The following is a 22,742-nucleotide window of genomic DNA, read 5'->3' on the forward strand; positions in this document are numbered from 1 at the left end:
ACTTGCCTTTGTTCATGACGATCATTGGTGACTTGCCTGTGTTCATGACGATCATTGGTGACTTGCCTTTGTTCATGACGATCATTGGTGACTTGCCTTTGTTCATGACGATCATTGGTGACTTGCCTTTGTTCATGACGATCATTGGTGACTTGCCTGTGTTCATGACGATCATTGGTGACTTGCCTTTGTTCATGACGATCATTGGTGACTTGCCTTTGTTCATGACGATCATTGGTGACTTGCCTTTGTTCATGACGATCATTGGTGACTTGCCTTTGTTCATGAAGATCAATGGTGACTTGAATTCTCCCATGAAGAACCCCGGTGACTTGACTCTGTCCTTGAAGATCACTAGTGACCGGACTCAACTCTGGAAGGTCAACAGGGACTAGCCCTGACTCTGGCAAGTCGACGGTGACTAGCCCTGACTCTGGAGGGTCGACTGGAACCTGACTCAACTCTGGCGGGTCAACAGGGACTAGCCCCGACTCTGGCGGGTCAACAGGGACTAGCCCCGACTCTGGCGGGTCAACAGGGACTAGCCCCGACTCTGGCGGGTCAACAGGGACTAGCCCCGACTCTGGCGGGTCAACAGGGACTAGCCCCGACTCTGGCGGGTCAACAGGGACTAGCCCCGACTCTGGCGGGTCAACAGGGACTAGCCCCGTCTCTGGCGGGTCAACAGGGACTAGCCCCGACTCTGGCGGGTCAACAGGAACCAGCCCCGACTCTGGCGGGTCAACTGGAACCAGCCCCGACTCTGGCGGGTCAACTGGAACCAGCCCCGACTCTGGCGGGTCAACTGGAACCAGCCCCGACTCTGGCGGGTCAACTGGAACCAGCCCCGACTCTGGCGGGTCAACTGGAACCAGCCCCGACTCTGGCGGGTCAACTGGAACCAGCCCCGACTCTGGCGGGTCAACTGGAACCAGCCCCGACTCTGGCGGGTCAACTGGAACCAGCCCCGACTCTGGCGGGTCAACTGGAACCAGCCCCGACTCTGGCGGGTCAACTGGAACCAGCCCCGACTCTGGCGGGTCAACTGGAACCAGCCCCGACTCTGGCGGGTCAACTGGAACCAGCCCCGACTCTGGCGGGTCAACTGGAACCTGACTCGACTCGGGCGGGTCAACTGGAACCTGACTCGACTCGGGCGGGTCAACTGGAACCTGACTCGACTCGGGCGGGTCAACTGGAACCTGACTCGACTCGGGAGGGTCAACTGGAACCTGACTCGACTCGGGAGGGTCAACTGGAACCTGACTCGACTCGGGAGGGTCAACTGGAACCTGACTCGACTCGAGGGTCCACGAACACCTGACTCGACTCTGGAGGGTCCACGAACACCTGACTCGACTCTGGAGGGTTAACCGGAATCTGACTCGATTCTGGAGGATCAACTGGAACGTGACTCAACTCTGGAGGGTCAACGGGAATATGACTCGACTCTGGAGTGTCAACCGGAACCTGACTCAACTCAGGAAAGCCCACTGTAGCTGCCATCCTCTGCAGTGGCTCCGGGCTGGTGGCCACCTTGTGCAGTGGTGCTGGGTTGGTGGCCATCTTGTACTGTGGTGCTGGCTCAGCAGACGTGACGTGAACAGTCTCTGGATCAGCAGACGTGACGTGAACACTCCTGGGAATCTCTAGGATCTTTGACAGCATGGAGAAATAATCCAAAAACGTCTCAGCGGCCATCTTGGGCGTTGGCACTGAGCTGGCGGCCATCTTGCACCGTGGCGCTGGGCTGGTGACCACTTTGTGCTGTGGCGCTGTGCTGGCGTCCATCTTGCCTCGTGGCGCTGGGCTGACGGCCATCTTGTGCAGTGTCGCTGGACCTGCGGCCATCCTGGGCAGTGGTGCTGGGCCAGCGGCCATTCTGTGCAATGGTGCTTGGACGGCGGCCATTCTGCACAGCGGCGCTGAGCTGGCGGCCATCTTGTGCAGCGGCGCTGGCTCGGCAGACTTGCGCCTCCTTTCCCCTCTCCATCCACAATGGTGAGACGGCGGCTCCCATCCGAACTCAGGGTCGACGGGGGGCCATATTGGAGAGTGATGCCGGACCAGAGCACCAGAGAGACATAGGGAGAGCGAGAGATCCAATAGCAGGTATTTTAATATAGGGTAATCCAAATCGTTGTCGAATACGGCCAAGGTCAAAACCAAAAAGACAGTCCAAACAAAACAAACAAAGGAAAGGGACAGGAAAAGGGAACTTGGAATGCGAGATGACGAGCAGACAGGAAGAATCTCAGGGGACGAGAAAGCTGGACACACGAAGGGTAAGGACTCCATACAAACAACAGGGAAAGACTGGTATTTATAGGGAGGCTAATGACAATAAAGTGACTGCACCTGGTGCAATTAACAGGAGCGCAATTACTGTGAAGACAGGACCAGACTAGGGGAATTCTAGTGCCTACGTTGAAGTGCCTAAGGGGAAGTGAGCCCACTAGTGGACACCCAGGGAAACAGAAACTACACAGCGTGACAGATTTATTTTTAGTTTTTTACTGGGAAAGAAAAAGACAAAATAAATCTGTAGTGTACACTCTAACCCTCATGTCTCTGCTGTTTACTCTCCTTTCGATTGATTTATTTTTGATGTATTTTTCTCATTTCTGCTTCCTGACCTCCCTGTTGACCATGTTTAAATGTGTTTGACCTACATACCGTGTGTCTGTCAGCTCTAGAGAGCCGATGGAAGAAAGGTCATTAGTAGGTCTGACTCATCTTCTCTCTTCACTCTCCAGTCGCCCTTCTTTTATTGAACTAACTGATGTTAAGTTATCACTCTGCTTTGTTCTCGTCCCCTTTGCCCTGGTTGAGGTGTAGAGTGACTTCACTTCACTCAATTTAATCCTATTAGATACAGCATTCTGCAGACTCTACCCTGACAACAGTGTTAAGCGGGCATCCTTAAGCCTTATCCGTGATTAATCGCCTGTTGATCTCCACATGGGGAACTTTTGGTACAGAACATTTAGCCCCTTGTAAATAACAGGACTAGACAACATCCTTGTCAGATGTGTGTTGTTTGACTATAGCAGCTTATTCCTGATTTGTAATGTTAAAAAAAAGGTAGTGTATTGTATATATTCACATTTCCTTAGCCAATTTCCATTAAAAACTCAAATTTTACTTTATTGCATAAAAATAAATTAAAGTTGATTTATGTGTGCAAAAATGGTTTTAAGTTTTTATGTATATACTTTTTATATAAATATACATTTAATAAATATTTTAATTACTATAATATATATTTTATTTATATATTATAAAATTATTATTCCTAGAACCACCATATACTATACTCTTTTTGTAATTGCTATAATATATATATATATATATATATATATATATATATATATATATATATATATATATATATATATATAATTAATGTATGTATTATATCAAATACATATTTGTGTGTGTAATATTATAAATTAAAATTATGTATTTGTTATTTGTAAATATAATATGAATAAAAATGTCATAATAATTTTAATGGTAAAATTTGAATATATTATTAATGTTTTGAAACTGTTATATTATCATGAAAATGTTTCTTTTTAATTTTTACTTTTTTATCACTCATTAACACTATGGTACAGTCAAAACGTGTGTTTATTATTTAATAATATATTTATTGTTATGCATTTTATAGCAAAACCATGTGCTTTCCGTAAGGCATGGATGTCTGTTTACAGAAATATTGACAGACATTGAAAAAGATGTTACAGTTTTAGCATGAATGCAAACAAGAGCTATATAACCTCTTCCTCCTGTTGAAGAGATGCATTTGCCCTCCAAACGCTTTGATTAGCATAAACATCACATCACTGTTTGTGGCCTTGGCAGAAACCAGGCGAATGTGCCGACACATAAATTCCCAGAGGGCTGACGCATTAAAAAGGCCGAGCAGACAGTCGGCACCAATCCTCCGTACAGTAGCAGGGCTCAAAGCGGCTATCAGCCACTTCTGAAGCAATACATTTTAATACAGTTTCTCTAGCCATTTTGCAATGACTGTGCTGGCTGGGCGCCCGCTGTGCTACGGTTATATAATCCATCACTTCCTCACAGGCAGGCCTTTCCAATAACTCAACTGTCACAGCCTCATATGGGCAGATAGAAGGGAGGTGCAGGCTTTAGACTCATGCTTACAAGCATGTAGCATTAGCGGCGAGCAAGGTTTGAGCTTGTGCTCTGCTTTGAAGTGTTTTTTTTTTGAAGATTTCGTTTAAGGAGCACACATCATGTGCTATTAGCATCATTGTAATTATTGCTATCATTACTCCTTGCTCTTATCAAAGGGGAGCTCTTTCAATGGCTGCAGATATAACACTACTACACTTCTAAATCGGGCGAGGGGATGTTTTATAATCTGATTCAAATCGGGCCTATCTTTGCGCATAATTACACAAACCTTTCATCAAAATTACTGCGCCATTGAAAGCACCCCGCGATTATGCTGGAAATGGGTCTTCCTTGGAGTTTCTAGGAACAATCAGTCTGATAAGTAATATGAAATTGCTAAACCTTGTTTATGAACTTTTGTATGAACTTTTATATTGTCTAGCTTTTCTGCTTGATCTAGATTACTTCTTATATGCTTTTTAATCCATTTTTCACACATTAGAAAGTGCCATGTATTGTCCACTGGCATAGTTGGTGATTAAATTTAATTTATTTTTTTTAAGAATTTTTATGGTATCACAGTAATGAGAATATAATGGAAAATGTGTTTAATCATTCAAAAATATTTCTTTTTTTAATTCAATAAAAAAACCACCACAATATCATATATATATATATATATATATATATATATATATATATATATATATATATATATATATATATATATATATATATATATATATATATATTGTTTATATGTATTTTTTATAATAAAATTATTATTATTATTAAGATTTATTCATTTACATTTATTTTCTTCATGTAAAATATGATTTCTTTTTTTTCTTTTGATTTTGGGGTTAAGTGTGTATAATAATAATCTATTAATAATATATAATTAATACTATTTTATTATATTTTATTCAGTTTTGTATTTCTAATAGTATTACAGTAATGATAATTTATATGAAATGTGTTTAATCATCTATATATATATATATATATATGTCTCTGTGTGTGTGTGTGTGTGTGTGTGTGTATATACAGTATATATATATATATATATATATATATATATATATATATATATATATATATATATAGTACAGACCAAAAGTTTGGACACACCTTCTAATTCAAAGAGTTTTCTTTATTTTCATGACTATGAAAATTGTAGATTCACACTGAAGGCATCAAAACTATGAATTAACACATGTGGAATTATATACATAACAAAAAAGTGTGAAACAACTGAAAATATGTCATATTCTAGGTTCTTCAAAGTAGCCACCTTTTGCTTTGATTACTGCTTTGCACACTCTTGGCATTCTCTTGATGAGCTTCAAGAGGTAGTCACCTGAAATGGTTTTCACTTCACAGGTGTGCCCTGTCAGGTTTAATAAGTGTGATTTCTTGCCTTATAAATGGGGTTGGGACCATCAGTTGTGTTGTGCAGAAGTCAGGTGGATACACAGCTGATAGTCCTACTGAATAGACTGTTAGAATTTGTATTATGGCAAGAAAAAAGCAGCTAAGTACAGGAAAACGAGTGGCCATCATTACTTTAAGAAATGAAGGTCAGTCAGTTCGAAAAATTTGGAGAACTTTGAAAGTGTCCCCAAGTGCAGTCACAAAAACCATCAAGCGCTACAAAGAAACTGGCTCACATGCGGACCGCCCCAGGAAAGGAAGAACAAGAGTCACCTCTGCTGCGGAGGATAAATTCATCCGAGTCACCAGCCTCAGAAATCGCAGGTTAACAGCAGCTCAGATTAGAGACCGGGTCAATGGCACACTGAGTTCTAGCAGCAGACACATCTCCATTTATTCAAAATTGAAGGCATACTAAACCAGCATGGCTACCACAGCATCTTGCAGCGGCATGCTATTCCATCCGGTTTAGCTTTATTTTTCAACAGGACAATGACCCCAAACACACCTCCAGGCTGTGTAAGGGCTATTTGACCAAGAAGGATAGTGATGGGGTGCTGCGCCAGATGACCTGGCCTCCACAGTCACCGGACCTGAACCCAATCGAGATTTAGGGGTGAGCTGGACCGCAGACAGAAGGCAAAAGGGCCAACAAGTGCTAAGCATCTCTCGGGGAACTCCTTCAAGACTGTTGGAAGACCATTTCAGGTGACTACCTCTTGAAGCTCATCAAGAGAATGCCAAGAGTGTGCAAAGCAGTAATCAAAGCAAAAGGTGGCTACTTTTAAGAACCTAGAATATGACATATTTTCAGTTGTTTCACACTTTTTTGTTATGTATTTAATTCCACATGTGTTAATTCATAGTTTTGATGCCTTCAGTGTGAATCTACAATTTTCATAGTCATGAAAATAAAGAAAACTCTTTGAATGAGAAGGTGTCCAAACTTTTGGTCTTTACTGTGTATATATATATAGTACAGAACAAATAGTATCATTTATCATGGTTTAACTTGATTCCATGCTTTTTATATTCTTCATTATTTAATTATTTTACAATATAACCGTAATGCAAATTTGGAGCAAAATGTGTGTAATAGTCTTGAAATTATTGGCACAAAAATCATGGCTTAACTTGCTTTATGCGAAAAACATAATTTCTGAATTGTTTTCCTTTTGATCCTTTTCCTCCCTAATCCGTAACGTTCTTTTCACATTAGCATGTAGCATGAGTTATTCACTGGAACAGCTGAAGCTGCCGCTCGGATCCATGTAGGTGAAACCCCATGGAGAGCCAGTGATGTTTGAGACTGCTGTTGTTGGAGGGATCTCGCATGTGATCGTGTGTTTGTGTTGATGGAGTGCTGGGGGGTGTGTTGAGCAGGATTAGCTGCTCCAGGAACTGGCACTACTTCAGTCTGACACTCACTGTTAAGCCCACAGCGGCCTTCTGACGGCTAATTAAAGCAGGTTGGCATCAACTCACACTGCCACAAAACAAGCGAGAGGTGGGATGACTGAGAGATCGAGGGCAGTGGGGGCTGTTTATGGTAGGTGAGTGCCTTTTATGACAGGCCAGTATCTCACATGATTAATTTAAACATCACTGTAAATTCTCAGCTATGCTGGGACTGAAACCTAAACTAAACCCCACAGTTCTGTACAATTCTTTCTTCATACAAAAGCCTTTGTTTGTAATGACAGCTTCAGGACACCTCCTGTATGGAGAAACTAGTCGCATACCATGCATTGCTCAGGTGTGATTTTAGCCCATACTTCCACACAAACAGTCTTCAGATCCTGAAGTTCCTGTGGGCCTCTTCTATGAACTCTGATCTGTAGTTCTTTCCATAGATTTTCTATTGGATTCAAGTCAGGTGATTGGGCTTCTGAAGCTCTCCACAAGTGGTCCTTGGCTTTTAGAAAACTCTTCTGATATAATCTTTTTCACTTCTCTGTCAGAAATCTTGCGAGGAGCACCTGGTCATGACCGGTTTATGGTGAAATTATGTATTTATGTTTCCAGATTATGACCCCTGCATTGCTCACTTGAACATTCAGAAGTATAGAAATCAATCTTCTGTAACCAATGCCATCAGTATGTTTTGCTACAATAAGGTTGTGAGGGTCTTGAGAAAGCTCTTTGCTTTTACCCATCATGAAATGTTTCTTGTGTGACACGTTGGTCATGAGACACCTTTTTATAGGTCTTACATTGAGACTAAACCAGCTAATATTAATTTCCACTGACAAGGGGACGGATTGCTTTCTAATTACTGACAGATTTCAGCTGCATGTCTTTTTGCACCTCCCTTTCTTCATGTGTTAAATACTTCCCTGTGTCATTCTACCTTATTACACAGAACTTAATTTCTGAACTCATTTGTTTTGTTTTCTTTGTATGTATGGATTACTTGAGTTGTCAACAGCACCTTCAGAAATATATTTACTGAGAAAAATTATGACGTGTTCAATACTTATTTTACATACACTATATATATATATATATATATACAAACACAAAAATATATAATTTTTTATTTCTTATATAATATTATATATAGTTATTATATAATATATATAATAACATTATAATGCAATGCTAGTTTTACAGTTTTAATAATTATAATTATTGTTATATTTATTATTTAAATCATTAAATATATTTGTCTTTTTGATATATTTAAAGTGTGTGTGTTTATTTATATATATATATATATAATGTAATTTAAATATATATAAATAATGAATGAATTATAATTACATTTAAAAAAAAATGGGTTCATACTAGAGTAAATCAATTTAAAAAATCAATAAAAATGTGTGCAAGTAACTTGCAAAAATGTTTAATTATGGCTTTAATATTTTGAGAATTACCACAGCAGAACTCCAAATAATACAGAGAGCTATTGCAGCTTTTACACAGGTTTTCGTTCTACTATCCACATTGATATATGTAGCGTCGACTATCTTACCAGTACTGAAATGGGATTAGCCAACTGGAAAGTCATTGTTCTGTGCAGTTCACATTTAAGATGGCTGTGAAAATGTGTACGCATGTGGCACTGAAGAGAGACAAAACCTGATTACTATCCGCAGAAGGCTCAGAATGACCTCAAACATCATCCCGATAGAGATTCAGAGCCCATGGAGAAGAGGGAGAAATCAAAAAATGTGACTAAGACTGTCGGGTTCAGCAGAGGAACCTGGCGTCACATCACGCCTTTAAATCTAAATAAAGTCTCAGAGACATAAGCATTTATAGAGCATATGTCAAAGTGTCAGTATGGGGAAATATTAATGCAAATAGGCCTTCAAACCTGCCATATCATCAGGGCTTCCTAAAGAAATCATCTGAAGAAGGTTTTGACAACGTTATTTTGAGAGTCATGGTGGCGTGGTATGTATATTTGCACTGACAGCTTTTTGAATAGGTTTTACCCTTAAAGGGTTAGTTCACCGAAAAATGAAAATTATTAATAACTCACCCTCATGTCGTTCCAAACCCGTTAGACCTCATTTTATCTTCAGAACACAGTTTAAGATATTTTAGATTTAGTCCGAGAGCTTTCTCGAGAACGAGTCAATCTTTCGTTTCGTTATCTGGCTCGGCTCGGTGTTCATCTTCGGTTCTCTCTTCACAGCAGTTCAGTCAGTGTACTGTTTGAGTAAATGAATTACTCCGGGATATTGGTTTATTTTAACTCAGAGGGAGAGTCAGCCACATTAAAAAAAGTTAACAGCTTAAGTCATTTGTGGATTAATGCGTATTGGAGACGCGAACCATTTAAAACGATTCAGTTCCATTTGGTGACCTGGTTCAAGAAGATCCGGTTACATCGAATGATTCGTTCGCGAACCGGATATGACAAACTGCTTTGTTTTGAACTCTCACACAACAGACACGGAAGAGAAAACAATGCTGAATAAAGTCCTAGTTTTTGTTATTTTTGGACCAAAATTTATTTTCGATGTTTCTAAATATTTTTACTGACGCTCTGATGTCACATGGACTACTTTGATGATGTTTTTATTACCTTTCTGGACATGGACAGTATACCATTTCAATGGAGGGACTGAGAGCTCTCGGACTAAATCTAAAATATCTTAAACTGTGTTCCGAAGATAAATGGAGGTCTCACGGGTTTGGAACGACATGAGGGTGAGTTATTAATAAGATAATTTTCATTTTTCGGTGAACTAACCCTTTAAGTTAGTGTGTGATGAGAAGTGCTGCTGAAGCTCTGCATGTACATCTCAGGTTTGCTTAGTCAACCTATTTTACTGTGCAGAAAACACAAAGTACATCTTTAGCAAAATAAACCATGTGTTTGATGGAAATGAAGGTGTAATTGTGAAAAGTAAGTACTAGGGCAGTTTAATGTTTATGTAGTGCAGTTAACTTTTTTTTATGTCTTTTCAGTGATATTGCCTGCCACCATAATGAAATTAGTTTGAATTCTTTAATTTTGTTTTCTTTCTTGTTTTCTTTTTTCAGCTAACTTTGTTGCAAGTCATTTATTTTATTAATTAATCATCATGTTGTGTTTTTCATGTTGTCAATTTAATTGGACTAAAATTTGCAGCCTCCTATGTTTTTATGCTTGTTTCCTTATAGTATCTAGCTGTTTTTGAGATTATATTTGATAGGTCATTTAAGCTCTTGGTGAAAACATGTCAATATCCCAAAGGGCAGAGTGGATGTATGATGCAATTAGAGCCCATAGATCTCTCATTAAGCAGGTTGTTCAATTACTCCATGGATTCTAGATTGTTCCACAGTTCATTTAATCAATACATTGACCGGTTTTGTCTACTGACCTTACATATAACCCTGGAAATCACCTTTCAAATTTCATAATTTCTCCTTATTGTAGGATCTATGTGCATATCAGTTGTATAAACCTTTATGTATGTATATCAAAAGTAACAAAGAACAAAACATAGCCTATTGTGATTTATTGGATGAGAGGTACACTATATGTACGGTTCATATCATATCTATTGTGTGTTGAACATGAAAAATGACAAACAATAATAAAGTCTAAAGCAACCACTGCTATATCTATAGCACTGCTACTTTACCTAAAATTCAGTCTTAAATGGTATGTTCCTGACAATGTCAGCCACCCATGTTAACAATGTCCCTGAGATAAAGGACAAAGGATGCATTGAGCCTAAACCAGGATAAGCTCTGCCATGTTGCCTTGCAAATGGGCAGCCAATTCTGGATTGCAGTCTGCTACCTACCCCATCCCACCAACTCCAGGAGCTCTCAGCACCCTTCCTCACGACTATGACACCAACACACAGTGTTGTTTTTGAAAAGGGCTGATCCGTGCATTTCGTTTGGCTGGACCTCTGGCTCCTATGCAGAACAGTGCTAGCGGCGTGCCAGGCAGCCCCTGTAGGAAAGCCCTTAATCCAATCAGACAAGCCCAAACTCAGAACAATAGAGCACATGGCATAGGAAGTCCAAATCCTGCAGTCACTGCAAAAGCCCCTCTGAATGTAATGCTATCATGCCAGGCAGAAGAGAAGCAGATGGACTTTCCCCGCTGCAGAGGGGTGGGGTGCTGCAGGGTGAATGAAGGAGGGAGCTGCATTGCTGTTCAGTTGTCAGCTCTCTAATTTAAAGCGTAGTTAGTGCACATGGATCCGTTGCTCATGCATTGGAGTCTTTATTACTACCTCTATATTCAGAATATTTGATGTCGATGTAAATATGGAAGACAAGCTGATTTATAATTATTTTCAGGAATTGACAACCTTGCCCCTGGCTGCTGTGTTGTCAACGACTTCATCTGCACACAAGTATATGGGGGAGCTGCAGTAGCAGTACCTCAGAGCAAACCACACACGATTGCAAACATCTCCATCAGCCCGAGTTTCCAAAGTTTTTCGTTTTTTGGAGTGTGCACTCATTTTTTCTGACAGCCCTGACTTGCTTGTCAGCGTGACCGCTCTGGGCAAGAACAATGACTCATTGAACCCTATCCATCCATCCATCCATCCATCCATACATACATTAAATTTCCATGTTTCTCTCCCTTTTTTGTGAGGCTAAGAGAGAATCTAATCCAAAACCCACAGTACTGTGAATGACTTGGTGCTTTGAAATAAGCTTTTAACTGAGGCTGCTCAGTATTGCATATATGGATATGTGGAGGACTTGGTGATTGGTAATGTGCGGTGACAGAGGGAGAAATGCAGGCGCTGTGCAGTCTCTGCACATCACAAACAGCATTGGTCATCACTGTTAGAAACAGTTGGCAGTTAGATTTAAATTGCCTGTCCCTTTCTGACCTTTTTTGAGATGATGACCTGGATTTTGAGATTGAATGATGACTGATGTTTGAATGAGTAATGTTTTTTTATGAGGATCAAGTCAAATGTAATATACTGTCACATAATTCATGTACTGTAATAATTCTTAGAATTCTTAGTGTGGGTTTGTTTTTTTGCTTGCATAACGAAGGCTGTTTTTCCTAAAGCAGTAGTGGATAAATTAGCCTACCTGAAAGCCACACTTAAGTACAGATATCTTACCAGAAAATTACTTTCGTAGAAATTGAAGTCACCGTTTAGAATAGTACTTAAGTAAAAATTTTAAGGTTGTGATATATGTGATATTTATTCTACTTAAGTATGTAAAGTATTTTAGTAGCCTGAAAGTACAAGTAAATGGGAAATGGTTAAATGCATACATAAAAAAACCTCTTTCTTCCATTCTCTCATCATAAACAAGTGCAGATGTACGTGCAATGTAAGTATGAGATTTATTCATCATCATACAGTGTCGATACAATGATTCGACCACAAACCTGAACATTTAATTGTACATCGTCAAGCACATGGCCAAACTGTTGAACACCGGTTCTTCATTTAACAACTCCAGAGAAACGTCTTGAAAGAGGGTAGTAAAACAACCAGTGTGCCAGTGGTAACAGTGAAGCCTGCCGCCTGCTGATTTTTTTAATCAGAAAGGCCCCCTGTCAGGTACTTCTACTGTTCCACAAAGGTTTTTAATGCTTACAGTGAGTAAGGACTAACAAACCCCAGAATGCCATTTCAAGACTTTCTGGAAACTGAGTTCTTTAAGAGTGAACACAAAGAAATAGGTGAAGGATGCCTGAAACTTAACACATTGGTCGCTTGTGCAGATTTTGTCAAATGGACCTGAAAGAGATGACCTGGAAAGAGTTTAAAGAGTCTGCATTTCACGAGATGGACAGACAGAGTGGCAGAAAAAAAGAAATAAATGATATATTTTTTGCCCCTTAGTAATATTTAACTCATGTATACACTGTATATTTGGAGTTTATTTTTTAGTGTGAGTTTGTAATATCTATATATTGTCAGAAATCTATTTTTCTTTTACTTTATTATTTTGGATTGATATTTACTCTTCTTAAAAAGTGAAAATAACAAATCGCTTCATGAGTGCTGTGTTCCACTTCGTAGGACTAATATTTTACTGTTTCTTTGCTTTTGGGAAGACTTAATTGATCATTTCACTTAATCTGATTTAAATTATTCCATCACTCAGTCAATTTTCATTAAGTACTTGAATATTACTCAGTTTGCATTCAGTTTAAATGCCTCTTATTTACATTTCAGAAGCCATTTAATATTTTATATAACCATGATTACTTATTATTGTACCGTGTTTATTTTAATATTAATTATTTATTCATCACAATTTGTCTTGTAATCCCAAAAAATACAAGACACACAATCAAAATACTATGCAGCTGTAATGTATTATTAAATTGCATTATTTTGTTTTATAAATTGCACAAAGCTGTTTGAAATCGAGGTCCAAATAAGTAAAAAAAAAATGCATGACTTTGACATTGGCTCTGAGATCATTTCCACTCTTTGGCAACTTGCTGAAATTCTGCAGTCTGATTGGCTGTCAGTGAATAACAACCTTCCAGTGGCAGGTGAGAATTCTTCCACTGAACCAATGCTTGTTACCAGCATTCTTGTGGTGCCTCTCCAGGATTTTACAGGCCTGCTTTAGAACAAGTGACATTTATCCTTAAAAGTCTCTTTTCAACCACTAATACTTCAGGATTATTTGTTTATTTATTTATTTATGTGAAAGTTTGTCTCACTGTAACTTTATAAGTCTGTTCTAGAACTTTTGAAAGTCTTGGCCACAAAAAGCAGCTTACATTGGATGAGAATAATACCCTGGACTTGTGCATGTATGTGACTGTAGTCACTTAAGCTCCACCCCCCTCACAGTTCTAAACCAAAAAACTCATCTAAAACAGAAAAAATACAAATGAAAAGAATAGGTATATTGTATTGCATTGCATTGCTGTTTAAAATGCTCTGTTAAATGACACATTATTCTCTAATAATGTGTAAGTAAATAATGGAATAAAATTACCATAGCATGGTAATTTAATGTAAAATGCTAACTCTACTTTTTTTTCTTTTACAGTTTAAAAACTACACTGAAAAAGAAATTAACGAACGATACCGTGGATCTGTCTGGTATCCCTCTTTCTGGCCGTGATCTACATCGTGTGGCATACTACCTTCAGAACAATGGTTCATCTGTGACAGCGGTGGACATCAGCTTCACAGAGCTCCAAGATGAGTGCTTACGACTTCTTTTACCATTCTTAGGAATGCTACCCAAACTCACCACCCTTGCAATCAACGGTAACCGGCTGACCGTAGCTATCCTTAAAGACCTGATCGAGGTGGTTAAGGACCCCAAAAAGTTTCCAAGTTTGGCCTGGGTGGACCTGGGCAACAATGTGGACATCTTTACTGTGCCTCAGCCGCTGCTGGTCGCCCTACGCAGACGCTTTGGAATGAGAAGCAGCCTACCTACCATCTACGAATACAGTGAGGGTCAAAGCAGCAGCTACTGCCTAGAGACTTCTACTGAGGAAATCAGTGTGTTTGAGGAAGAGGAGGACGAAGAGGATGAGCTGGAAGACCATCTGGTGCTGGAGCCCTGGAGTGTAGAAGAGAAAAATACATTGCATTACTGTGAAAGGTGATGGACTCTGCTGTTTCTTTTGGTTTGGTATTGTTCTTTTGTTATTCTAACACTCCAAAGAAAGGTCAAGTGTACCAATGCTGTAAAAGCATTAAGCACCCCTTTGCCACAAAACCTAAATGGAGTGCCATGAGATAAAATGGTTATGTAAAGACAAGTTGGTGCCTAGAGTTGGGATTTTAAAAGAATGGGAAAGATAGATCAGGACCTGTTCCTCACTCCTCCATCTTTATTCTTTAGTCCAGTTGCTGCAGAAAGCATCAGTCAATCTGTTGTTTTAAATTTTAAACTTAAATTTCAGGTCAAACACTAACTGACCACATATAAAATAACAGAACGAGACCAATTTGTAAGACATAAAACAAGCACCACAAGGCAATCTTTGCCACCCACATCCGCAACTTTGAGGCTTCTGATGTGAAACTTTCACATTTGGCTTGTGACAGATACGGCCAAATGCTCCCCTCTGAGAAGGCTTTTGTCCAGGGTAGATTCGCCTCAATTAGACGAGCGAGGAGAGGTGAGAGAAGAGAGAAAAGAGGCTGCTGGAGTGGATACTGATGTCTGTGTGTTTGCATGTGTGATGTTTTTCTGTGGAGGCTTATGATGTAAATGTAGCTTTAGCCAGAGCTCATTAAACAGGACACACAGGCAGCCGAGAGACTAACAATGCCACACAACCGAGTCCAACATGATTATTTTTCATTAAATCGCATCCAGTTTGCAACATTATAAGACACATAAAAACCTTGCAGTGATTCATCAGTGCAAAAACCATGTTTGTATGGTCACAGTGAAATTGATTTCAGTGTTTTTATAGGAAAAATAAGTGTTTTTTTTTAACAAATTTGATGTAACAGAGTTCATTTATTCATTATTAATGCCGGAGTGTTTGACAGTAAATGTGACCTTTTGAGTTATTTTATGATGCCCTTTGCTCCACAGGTGGTTTTTCCTTCACACAAACATGTGTCTGATTTGCACTTTACACGACAGGCTTTTTTAGTTAGCTGGCTGGTCATCTCCATCTTTTAGTTTTACTTTGTAGTTCACAGTTAATGTGTTCAGTTCTAGTAGAAATGTCACAAACAGTGTGACTCTTAATTGCTTCGAGCACCTGGATGTTCTTTTCCTATCTGTTTTATAATAAACACTAATGAATGTGTGTTCTTGTTGTGTGAAATAAACTCATACTATTTGTAAAAAGACTGGACATCATTGTGTTTATGAGACATTTGGCAATATGCTTTCAAGATACAGGCTGGACAGTGTTTTTCTTTTTTCTTTTTACCTTCCTAATGTGTTTTTCTCTCATTTGTTTCCCAGAATTCATGTACAGTAAGTAATTACAGGAGTCAGCAGTGCTGTCACTAAGTACTGGGATGTAGAATTAAACATCTTAACTTGATGAATCGGTTGTGGGAGTCTCCTACAAAAAAAAAAAAAAAAGACGGTACTGTAAGACTGTTTCCATGTCATATATGATGGGTATTTTTGGTGTATTTAAAAGAATATAAGTGCTCGCTTTTTATTCAAAAACATGGCATTACTACAGTATTTTAGCGAGTGAGTACAGTATATGCTTTCCAGTCTGTAGTGCTGTCCTGTACAAAAGGAGAGGCTCGTTTTGATGAGGATTTCTCATCCTGGTGTGATCAATACTGGGTTTCTGAGTGTCTCTGTTTGCTTAATGAGAACAGTGCTCTGTGTTAGCAGACAGCACTTTCTTAATGAGACTCCATAAGTCATTTCAACAGCTGGCAGCTTCCACAGGCAGCCGCAGAGCTCTAATTCACTAATGTAGCATTCTGATTATCTTTTTATTTTAGTTTATGTAAAAAAATTAATACTGCTGTTTAGGATTGTTTTATTCATATAGCTACTTAATCATATATTATAACACAAGAACAATGTTCAAGTAGTAACTAAATATGCTTGTAAAAAAAAAAATAACAAATTGGGAGTGATTCTTGTTTTGAAGCAAAATGAGTTTAAGATTGTTACCCTTTAAAAATTCCATTAATAATTTAAGCATCATACGGTTAAACAGATTAACAGCAGTTTGGATTTATAGGGAGGTGATTTAAATGAAAATATAATGAATTATTTTTAATCTCATCTGTAGTATAGGTTTGGATTAGGTTATTGGTTTATATAACCCTAAAAAAGTCAATGACCTTTGATGCGTTCAACTCTCAAACTGCACACAGTGACAGGAAACAGCAGCTTCAGCTGTCTTGTCTGAAGTGCAGAAGTGCTGTGTGATTGACGAGAGTTCACTGTCCTCTGTAAACTACGTGATTTTTGTGGTTGATATGCTCCATGTGTTTGCTCTTTTGCCTTTCTTTCAATGACCTTGATTGCAAAATTCATCTTTTTTTTGCTTAAGGCTCGTCCCTGGAGTGCATTTAAAGTCTCTGAGGGTCTGTGTCAGTGTCTGCTGGTTTTACTTGCACCTTTCAGGGGCTCAATAAAAACAAGCCTTGAGATACAAATCTTAATGATACCAGGGAATTTCAACATGAAACTTTGCGTGCAAGTAAAAGTGTTCCTGGAAGACCAGTAAAGTTCTGGGAAAACTAAACTAGTGTGTCTCTTTCTTGCTAATTTTGAAATTTCCTGTAACATACATTTTAGCTGACGCTTTTATCCAAAGCGACTTACAATTGCTACGTCAGAATTCACACGCCTCTGGAGCAACTAGGGGTTAAGTGTCTTGCTCAGGGACACATTGGTGTCTCACAGTGGAGTCGAACCCGGGTCTCTCACACCAAAGGCATGTGTCTTATCCACTGTGCCAACACCACCCCATACACTATGTTGTTCTGTTTATTCATACACAACATCTGCACATGAGGTTTGAATTATCACAGTGAATTGCTATATTTAATAGAAGGCCTTATTTGCTAATGATGATTACATGAATGATTACATTAGTTTAAATACATGATACACTTAACATTTTATTTAAATAAAAATTGATATCAATAATGGTCATTAAATGTGTTTAAATGTCTTTAGATGTGTTAATATGTTTTTAAAGTACAGTTTAGTTTTATATGAATAAATATTAAGTTTAAATGCATCATTGTATTGTAAAAAGTGCTATATAAATAAAGGTGACTTGACTATCATATAGCTATTTAAGGTACTCAATAATAAGTAAAATATCATTCCCAATGTATTTTGCTTTAAAAAAAAACTTCAATCTCTAACAATATCAAAATCCTTTAGCCTGCCATTTACATTTTTAAAGAGTTTCAAGAATGTTTTAGGTAACTTTTGACTGATCAGTAATGGCAAGAAGCTTGTTTTCAGCTTGCCATCATTCCATGCAATACTTCAATTTCCATTCACAGTAAAAGCTCACACATTGACTACTGAAGGGTCTCGTTTTATGGTCAATGTCGCCCCCGACTGGACAACAGTTTGAATTACTTTACAGTTTTTCTCGATTGGTTTGGCTCATTTCTTGAAACCGAGATGACATTCTCAAAATAACATGGACAAATCTCCAAACCACCTTGCAATTGTTCACAACAGAATGTCATTTTTCATTGGTTTTATCAAATTGCAAATGCTTTAGTACATGTCTTAAGTGACTCTGTGCTTTTTTTCAAATGATTATGTACAAGTAGCTACAGTTAGCACAATGAGCCCACATTTAGCACATTTTCCAAATAAATAGATCTTGCTGATCTAAACTGATTAGTTGATTTTTCAGTGAAATGGTTACTCTCTCCAAAACATATCAGCATGGTTTCATTGTGTAAGTCATCATATGCACAATTGTCTGTTCAACTGTCAAAATTAGTCAAAGATATAATACCATGAAAGAATTTCTTGGAACATTTGATAAATTTATGACAGTACTTGACAATCAATCAGGTGAAATTAGAACTAACGAAGGAGCAGTTTCCCACATCTCAGATGACCAAGCAAACAGTTTGTTTAGTTACCTGACAGGTGTTGTCTATGATTATGACTGCTGCCAAAAGTATATAGACAGAGCTTGGCCCGGGGCCAGTTTCATTTGCATTGTGAACATGGAAGCACCTCGCCAAGTACAACAGCAACTTCCTGCTCGAGGAAGAGGAGGAAGAAGAGGAAGAGGAGGAGTGAGAATGCGTGGAGGAATAGGGGGAAGAGGCCGAGGAGCACGGAGGCACCATGATGTCCCAGATGAAATCCGGGCCACCCTTATTGACCACGTTATAAACCATCGCCTCACAATGGCAGAGGCAGGTCGCCGAGTGCAGCCTAATGTGCCTCGGTCTACAGTCTCCTCCATCCAAACCTTTCGCAGGGAAAACAGGTACAGAACTATTCTATTGAACTATTCAGTGTTGGTGTGTGTGTAGGCCTAGAGTACTGTAATATCTTCATGTGATGTTATATGATACTATAAAAATGACAAAGAAAAAAAAATGGAGAAAATACTGTGAATAGTATTCCAGTCACTGTGCAGTGCATCACACTTTTAGTAACATAAAACAGCAGTACAATTACATTGGTAACTCATTTTGTAACAAATTTACAGTGTTGACCTTTGACTTGTATGTCTAGGATTGGACGACAGCCTCAAGTGGGTGGCAGAAGAAAACTTCTAAATGAACAACAAGAACGATTAATATGCAACATGGTCATTGCAAATAATGCCATCACACTGAGACAGATTCGTAATGCAATCCTTCTAGACAATGTAATGTTCCAAAATATAAACTCTATCAGCATCTCCACAATAGACCGGGTATTGAAGAAACATCAGATGACCATGAAACAGATTTACAGGGTACCATTTGAGAGAAACTCTGACAGAGTGAAAGAGCTGCGGTACCAGTATGTGCATGTAAGTCAACTACTGGTTGTCTATCATTGTAACACTATTACAGTAAGACATGGTTACCACTTTTTTTTGTTTTGCTTTATCCTTTTTACCTTCAGAATCCAGCTTTGTGTGACTAGAGCATTTTGCCTAGAAATTGTCTTCAGTTTTTCACTCCCTCTTTTTACAGTACTTTAGATCCTCCCTGCAGTATCTGTCTCTACTTGACTGATTAGATTTATTTTTATTCTATTGTAGAGAATAATGGCATTAGAAGGCAACGAAACCTCTCACATCGTAGTGTTCGTTGATGAAGCTGGCTTCAACCTGGCCAAAGGTCGAAGGCGTGGCCGTAACATCATTGGCCACCGAGCCACTGTGGATGTCCCAGGCCAGCGAGGAGCAAATATAACAATGTGTGCCGCTATATCAGAAAGAGGTGTGGCCACACACATTCCCAGTTTAGGGCCCTACAATACACAAAAGCTCCTCAATTTTCCTCAAACTTCCACCGTGGCCCACGCATCAGAACCTGGTTCACCACCCATCCCCGGATGCTAATGGAGTTTCTTCCACCTTACTCTCCTTTCCTAAATCCAATTGAGGAGTTTTTTTCAGCTTGGAGGTGGAGGGTGTATGAGCATCAGGCTCAAGACCAGAGGGCCCTGCTGCATGCAATGGATGCTGCATGTGAGGACATCACAGGGGATCAATGTAGGGGATGGTTGAGACATTCACGCCGTTTCTTCCCTCGCTGCATCGCAAGAGAAAATATCCGTTGCGATGTGGATGAGAATTTATGGCCTAACAGAGAGCAGCGCGTCGATGGCCAGGAGGATGAGGATGGTGGCCAGGAAAGAGAGGGTGACAATGGCGACCACTGAAAATATTACTGTACTATAGTTCTGAAACTTTATTTACAGTATGGTAGGCTAGAGTTTTTTTTGTTTTTTTTTTTGTTTGTTTATAACCGTTCACATTTACAGAATCCTGTATATGTTTTCTTTTCACAGTATGTTCTCTAATGTTAACATTTCTTTGTACGAATAAAAATGTTTACAGTTTCCTTGAGTATGAGTGGTTTATTGGAGGCTGATTTTACTGTAAAATCTTTTAGTTTTATTCATAGTGGTATTCTGTTGCTAGACCTGTGCCTCAGTGACAAAACGTCTAAGCATTTTGACTTGCAGTGCTTAATGCCAAAGGTATAATGCATTTTGGGGGCATTAACTATTTATATGAGAAGGATATTTAGTTTTGACACATGGATAAACCGTTTTGGGAGAGATATGAGCTTTTGCAGGGGATCCATGGTGTTGTGCTAAACCATCCAGGTTATTTTGACAAAAGCACTAAATGAATGCACATGTGCCAAGGCAATTGAGAAGGGATCTGTGCTATTTTGACTGTACTGACCTTTTATATGGGAAAGGAATCTGCTTTTGAAGCATGGAAGAAGAGTTTGGGGAAAGATATTTGATTTTGCTAGTGAGCTATAATGTTGAGCAGAACTGTAAGACTGTTTGGCCAAATGACCTTATGGTTTTGAGAATGTCATCTCGGTTTCAAGAAATGAGCCAAACCAATCGAGAAAAACTGTAACATACAAAGGACCTGGAAAGTTAAAATATCTACAAAGAATGCATATAAAGATTAGAACATGAATAAACTAATAAATTTGTTTAGAATTTTCTCTAATTAGTTTGTACTAGTTGATTTAGTTCTTACTGAGGTTGCTTCAGCGCTCATAACGAACTGTTGGGAATTTGTGTCATAAGTCTTCAAATGGAATCATATTTCATTAACTTGCCCACTTGTTTCTCAAGTTTGTTTACTTTGGCAAGTACATCATGCATAACTTCACAGTGACAGATGGCAAATGTTCTGCCTCCTTTCAAGAAACAATCTTGCTTGTAATCTAACATTACATATGAATGGGAGCTTTGTTTTTCTCTTACAGACAGACAGACAGATAGATAGATAGATAGATAGATAGATAGATAGATAGATAGATAGATAGATAGATAGATAGATAGATAGATAGATAGATAGATAGATAGATAGATAGATAGATAGAAGGGGGATGGGTGAGAAACAGTACAATTTGCGTGTGTTGTGTGGTTGTGTTTCCCCTGAGAGTTGAGAGCATGAATGTGGATGTGAACCACTGCATTTTCTCTCTTGTAGGCTGCGGTTACTTTACCATGTAACACTGAGACTCATTTACATATAAAACCAGATGATTCTCAGCTATTTTCTCATTGCAACTGTACTATGTCAAACGTGAAACTCATTTAGCTATGAACTCATAAAAGGTGATACGTGTGCTTACACATTTCGCAAGAATGTTTAAGATAGAATTGTTATATTAAATACGTTAAATTGATTTTAAAATTAATCATAGATGCTTCTAGAAGAAATCTGATCCCTTAAATAATTTTCGATGGATTGACGTTCACTTATCTGGCCACTAGATGACCTGCTTTCACACTTTATTGAAAAACGTCTTGCAAACGAAACGTAGAGCCGTTCAACCCTGAGGAAATATTAAATTAACCGAGACTTGTCATAGCACGAGCACATCATTGCTCTTTTGTTGATTTGGATTTGTTTCCATTGTCCTCATTTGTAAGTCGCTTACAAAGCGTCTGCTAAATGACTACATGTAAGTTAAGTGTCAATTTATTTTTATTATGAAAGTTGACTAGCGTGCTATGTTTACTTTATTATCCGTTATTAAATGTTTATTTCTAAATATATTCTAAATACATTACCGGACAGCTTATATTAGTTTTGAAACATATGGTGTTTGAGTAACGTTATTTTAGTCTTAAGAACAGCGGTTTGTGAGGATTAATTGTGAAATACCTCGTCACTGCTAGAACATTCCAGCAAGTTCCAGTCCGAGCAAACAGCAGCCAGTTCATCCGTTTAACTGTCTGTGGTGTTTCAATAACAACAGTATTCAGATTAGAAGATAGTCAGAGCTATAAACTATAAAAGTATAAACAAATCGCTTTTGTTTAAAGAGATAACCATAGCAACAGGCCACTTGACCCCTTTCCGCTGGCGACGGACGATACGCAGATAACGTTATCCTTGATATTATATATATATATATATATATATATATATATATATATATATATATATATATATATATATATATATATATATATATATATATCTCGCAAGAATATTTTTTATTATAAGCTTTTTTATTATTTTTTTATTATAAGCTTGTTTAAAAATAAATTCCCCTACTATGTTCAAAGGCCCTGAATAATTCGCACATTCAGGCAGTTTCCTTATT

The 22,742-nt window shown here is 38.5% G+C and overlaps 1 protein-coding gene across 1 annotated transcript in view; it reads left to right on the forward strand.

The window, feature by feature from the left end:
• lrrc75bb (leucine rich repeat containing 75Bb) overlaps nt 1-15,145 on the forward strand; it is a 33,509-nt gene extending 18,364 nt beyond the window's left edge. The window contains exon 4 of the mRNA XM_059539234.1: nt 14,035-15,145. Within this exon, the coding sequence (XP_059395217.1) occupies nt 14,035-14,605 (571 nt within the window). The 3' untranslated portion in view covers nt 14,606-15,145. The remainder of the gene's footprint in view (nt 1-14,034) is intronic.
• Nucleotides 15,146-22,742: the final 7,597 nt, after the last annotated feature.

Source organism: Carassius carassius, chromosome 45 (assembly GCF_963082965.1).
Source record: "Carassius carassius chromosome 45, fCarCar2.1, whole genome shotgun sequence".
Taxonomy (NCBI): Eukaryota; Metazoa; Chordata; class Actinopteri; order Cypriniformes; family Cyprinidae; genus Carassius; species Carassius carassius.